At 52.8% G+C, this 5373-nt stretch overlaps 1 protein-coding gene across 1 annotated transcript; it reads right to left on the reverse strand.

The window, feature by feature from the left end:
• Positions 1-246: 246 nt before the first annotated feature.
• Positions 247-2947, reverse strand: CBLN1 (cerebellin 1 precursor). The gene is made up of 3 exons (XM_069868810.1): positions 2651-2947; positions 2411-2530; positions 247-1249 (listed from the first exon to the last, which is right to left on the reverse strand). Exons 1-3 carry the CDS (start codon positions 2945-2947, stop codon positions 1052-1054), a joined length of 615 nt encoding a protein of 204 aa, XP_069724911.1. The 3' UTR covers positions 247-1051.
• Positions 2948-5373: the final 2426 nt, after the last annotated feature.

The following is a 5373-nucleotide window of genomic DNA, read 5'->3' on the forward strand; positions in this document are numbered from 1 at the left end:
TGTAAACAAAATAATACTAGCAAATAAATCGTACTAGCATCAAAGTATACATTGTCAGGTATTTCGGACGGCTGTATAAAATGCGATCTGGTTTATAGAATATAATACAGATAAATGCTATAAATAAGTTGGATATAAGAGTCAGCGGGGAACTTCCTAGCGCTGGGGCTGCTGGGGGCAGGCGGGTTCCGCAGGGCTCCGAATCCATAGGGGCTCCCGGGACCCCACCGAGCCTGCTCTCCTCCCCGCCTGCCTGCCTTGAGAAACCTTATTTCTGGTTAAGAAAAATAAAAGTCCCATTTAAACTTTATTGAATTAAAGCAAAAATTAAATTTTTCGATATTCACACGTATATTACAGAGTAATAGTAAAAGTTCAATATGCTTCCTGGCGTTTAGTCGGGCCACATTGTACAAGAGCAAAACAAGCGTCAAAACATTTAGCAGCCTTAAATTTCACAATCACTCAGAATTACATAGAAATATTGAAATACTCTAGTCAGCCTTGGCTGTGAACAGTTCTTCATGTAGAAATTTTTCCTTTTTCCAGCCAGTAAACAGCAAGAATTGCATTTTCCCTTCCATCATGGCATCCACGTATTCAAAAATACTTTGCTTTTTTCTTTTTTTTTTTAAAAGTTAAACTCAGAGAAAGAGTCAAGATTAACATGTTTTAAAAACAAAACTACAAAATATGCTGCAAAAGACAATGAAAATATCTAAGGTCTACTTGTGTGAGGCAGAAACCATGGGGGAACGATGGCAGATTACACCAGTGACACAGAAATGGGAACTAATTTTGTGGGAGGAGAGAGAAGAATATAAATGGGGGTTTGATCAATTATAGTGTCTCCTGCCTGTTGGCTGCAACACAACCAAAATAAGTAGTAATTCTTCAAAGCGGATGTACACAAACCTAAGCAGGATTTAGCTTCTTTAATATTTGAATGTAAAAAGTCTGCTGTCCACGACTCTTTAAGCTCAGCTATGACTTGGTAATTCTTAAGAGATTCTGACTCGTGTCTCTCTCTTTTTCTTGGACGAGAAGTGATTTAAAGCGGGAACACTAGAAATCCAGAAAATGTCGAATACTTCCAGCCTCCCATCAAGTTTCCTCTCTCCAGTTTTAGATAAGCTCTGTCTCCTTTCTCCATCTGAATCAGGACTCCATTGCTAGCAGCTTCTCGGGTCACGTCTTGGTCCCCTGCAAAGGCAGAAATCACTGGCCACCCATTTAGCATCAAACTCACCTAAAGAGCAAGATAAAACAAAGCCCGCCGTCAATTAAAGTCAGACAAGGACACCGCCGGGGCTCGCCTAGCAGGTGAAATGCTTAGTTAAGAAAGGGCCTCTTTTGACAGATGAAACTCCAGCCCCATAAAAATGAAATATCAAGCCGAACACAGCTAAGGTATGTGTTCTAAAGGAAAAAGCCTTTCACCGCTGTTTTAGACCGGTAACCACATCAAAACACCCAGTGCATATGAAACAGAACATTGATCCTATTTTGAAGAATTTCAATAGGGTGCCTGTGTTTTCAGGCTATGAAAAGAGGTCTGCACATACTTATTGAAAGGCGGCTTTATGCGAAACCTCAGAGACAGCGAGGACCAGAGCTACAGCCGCCGGAGTCAGCGCATTTGAAGTGTGTTCAAGAGGTAGTTTTCCTTTGTTAGGCAGCAAAGACAATATGCCACAACACGGTCAATAAGCTCCGCTCAGCTCGCCTTAATGATCCCGGGACTGCACATCCCACATTAATAATAGGATGCCTGCCCAATTCAGGTGTGGAAAGGCACTTACAGCAGGAGGGTGCTGTACGTTCACCTTTGCAGCACACACCTCTCGGCGGACAGTTTTCCTCTCTAGGTGATGCTACCTGGCTTCAGGCCGGCAATTTATTGTCCCTGCCTAGAGGTGCAACAAGCCACATACAAGAGGTGCGTATAGGGTACCTGCACACCTACACACAGAGCTATATCCCTGGAACAGGCTGCCCAGGGAGGGTGTTGATTCACCTTCCCTGGAGGTGTTTAAGGCACGGGTGGACGAGGTGCTAAGGGGCACGGTTTAGCGTTTGATAGGAATGGTTGGACTCGATGATCCGGTGGGTCTCTTCCAACCTGGTTATTCTATGATTCTATGATTCATTCCATAGGCGCCTTCCGCCCCCCAAATCCCTAGGAAACCTTTTGCCACCCGGCGAGGAGCCGGCCCGGAGCGCGGCTGCCCCGGGGATGCTCCGCGGCTCGGGGGTGGGGGGGCAGCGAGGGGACACCGGGCTGTCACCTCCAGTCCCGGGCCGGCTCGGGCAAGGCAGGGACCGTCCCCTCGGGGGGGAGAAGAGCCGCCGTTCGCCCCCGCCCGCTCCCCCCCGCCTCCCCGCGGTGGCCGGCGCCGCGGGGGCTGACCTGGATGGTTTGCCTGTTGTAGACTTTCACCACGTGAAAATTGAAACTGTAAATCCCTTTCCTGGGCGAGATGAAAGTGCTGCGCTCCGAGTCGAAGTTGCCGCCGACGTTCACTAGTACCTGCGAGGGGGAAAGGCGCCGTCAGCCCCGCTGCCCCCCGGCGCTGCCCCCTCCCCTCCCCGCGGCCCGGCCCGGCCCCGCCGCCCTCCCCGGCGACTTCTCCCCGCGGCCCCGCCGCACCTGGTCGAAGTAGATGATCATGGTGCGGTTGCTCATCTCGGAGGGCTCGTGGTTGGTGCTGCGGATGGCCGAGAAGGCGACCTTGGCGCTGCCGGAGCGCACGGAGATGCCGAGCGCCGTGCCGGTGGGGTCGGAGGTGGGGTTGGAGTCGCACACCACGAGGCACTTTCCCTCCAGCACGATGGGCTCCGTCTCGTTCTGCCCCCGCGCCGGCCACGCCGCGACCAGCAGCAGCAGCAGCAGCAGCGGCGGCAGCAGCGGCGGCGGCGGCGGCAGCGCCAGCCCCGCGCCCCGCATGGCGCTTCCCTTCGCTCCGGCACCGTCCGGGCTGCGCTCCGCTCCCTGCCCCGCCGCGCTCTCAGAGCGGGGCCGGGCGCGCCCCGCCGGGTGCGAAGCGGCCGCGGGGAGGCACGGGAGCGCCGGCACACATAGCGCGGGGCGGGGCCGCGCGGCGCGGGAGCCGCTGCGAGCAGGGGAGGAGGCGGCGGCGGCGGCGGCGCTGCCGGGGCTGCCGCCGAGCACAAAGACGGCGGCGCGCGGCGGCCCCGCCCCCCGTCCCCCCCGCCCGGCGTCAGCGGCCCCGCACCGCCCCCCCCCCCCCCAACACACCCCCTCCCCGCCCGCCGCCAATGGCCGCGCGGTCCGCCCGCCGCCGCCGCCCGGCCGAGGGGGCAGGTGCCGAGCAGCCGCCGCGCCGCGCAGGTAGGAGCCGCGGGGCCGGGGCGGGGGGAGCCCCCCGGGAAGCGGAGCGGGGCTGGCAGCCCGGGCTGGGGAGGGGGGTGGGGGGGGGTGGGCGGCTTGCGGTTCGCGTCGGGGCGAGGGGGGCTGGGGAGGTTAAAAAACGGGATCCGAGCCGGGGGGGGCAGGGGGTCCCCCCGCCGCCTCCGCGTCCCGGCGAGGAGCCGAACGCGCCGCTTCCAGCAAAGAGAGAAACTTGACAAGCACGTAGAGACTTTGGGTGTTTTGGGGGTTTTTTTGCCGTCGGAGCGCCCGGCTGGTGGCAAAGTGTCCCCCCCCCCCGCCCCGGGGACTCGGGATGCTCGTTATTTTAGGATCGGGGTTATTTCCCAAAGTGTAAAGATTGATTTTTCTTGGTGAAGATCCGATTCCGGAGGCGTTGTCAGAATAACGTGACCCGGGACGGCAGAAGAAGAGATTTACTGATGAACTGGTGGAAACAAACGGCTGGAACGCGATAATTTTCTCACTGACAGATGTATTTGCAAAATTACGCTTCTATTCAGAGATAAAAACTTAAGTGGAGTTTGTGGCATCTTCGCTGGGAAATTTAATATCGCCCCAAACTGGACTCCAATGCAAATCATTCTGAGTTTTGGTAAAGGCTTTAATTTGTTTTACTCCGCTCTTCTGATTGCGCAATTCCTAAGATTTTATCTGGCAAATTGATCTCTCCCTGAAAACTGCTACAAATAAAACTTTATTGGTATTACTGCCCCGCTAAGTGAAATGTGTGTCTGTAAAGTTGCTCAGACTGCGAGCTGTCAGAGTTTATGTGTGGATCGGTACTGGCTGGCTCCGAGGGGATGGGATAGAGCTATAACCAATGGCATCGTACCTCAGGGAGCATCGAAACACCCCGCACTTTGCTAGAAACATTCTCCAGCAAAGCAGCTGGGATACCAGTGCCATGGTGAAATCGTCCTAGCAGTCAGAAAATGAGTTTGAGAGATAATAAAATAGAAAGAAAAGCTCTCCTGAGAAGCAGAAAATGAGATAAAGCGGAGTGGGTGGAGCTGCAACCTGTTAGAAGGTGTGTCGTGTTTTACTTCAAGACACAGTTATAATGTATTGTTACTGCCGGCCTTCTTAGCTGAGTTGGAAGTCAGAGTCAGAAGCTTTTTTAAAATGAAATTAATATTTTAACTATAAATAAGCATTTTGCATTCTTGTCAGTACTGGCCATACGTCATGGAGATGCGCACGCTGAAAGAGCACAACTCTGCCCTTTTAAAATTTTTGAGTGCTTGAATCTGTGTTCTTCCAATATACACGGCTCTTTTTTTATGTAAAAAAAGATATCTGTATTTCTCTTCTAAGACACTTCTTGGGAGTGACGGATAAGTCAGTTCTGCTATACAGCTTTTTATTTGTAGCTTGCTGATTTGAGTCCAGGAGGGGTTTCCCTCCGGAGCTGGAGGTTGATATTTTGTGGTGACACCTCCCTGGGAGGAGGCGGGGGGCTTCCTCCCCCTCGCCCCCTTGGCTGCTCCACGGGCTCCGACAGGTGGAGTTAACAGAAAGAACAAGAACAGCCGGGCCTGGAAAAAATGAACAAATCTGTCACTTTTACCAGAAGCCCAGTTCCTCGCATAGGAGGGAGGCAGGCAAGGAGGAGATGCAGAGTTTCCCGTGCCAGACACTGTCACTGCCACAGACTATCAGTCTTGCACACTTGACTAGCACTGTAACACCCAGCTTCTGCAGTTCTGGCTTTAATAAAGTAACACCAGCCATGCAAATTAGATATTACTTCATTTCCAGTGAATGTCACATGCAGCGCTAGGCATGTTAGGTTGATTTTCTCTCTATTGGTAACAGCCTCTGACTACTAGGAACAAAGAAGAGATGCTCAACAGGAGGATGTATGTACTGATATATAAGAACATGATGTGATTGGTGATGTGTGGCAGAGAGCTCGTAAGCTAGGAGTGCAAATTTACACAGGGCCAGGAATTACATTACCCCATCTAATTACAAACTGC

This window comes from Phaenicophaeus curvirostris, chromosome 14, assembly GCF_032191515.1.
Source record: "Phaenicophaeus curvirostris isolate KB17595 chromosome 14, BPBGC_Pcur_1.0, whole genome shotgun sequence".
Taxonomy (NCBI): Eukaryota; Metazoa; Chordata; class Aves; order Cuculiformes; family Cuculidae; genus Phaenicophaeus; species Phaenicophaeus curvirostris.

Excerpts from the sequence above, each read along its gene's own strand:
- CBLN1 (XM_069868810.1), bottom strand. The coding sequence starts at position 2,947 with ATGCGGGGCGCGGGGCTGGCGCTGCCGCCGCCGCCGCCGCTGCTGCCG. Across the intron at positions 2,531-2,650 it reads TGATCATCTACTTCGACCAG|GTACTAGTGAACGTCGGCGG; the intron begins GTGCGGCGGGGC and ends TCCCCCTCGCAG. Across the intron at positions 1,250-2,410 it reads ACAACAGGCAAACCATCCAG|GTGAGTTTGATGCTAAATGG; the intron begins GTCAGCCCCCGC and ends CTTGCTCTTTAG.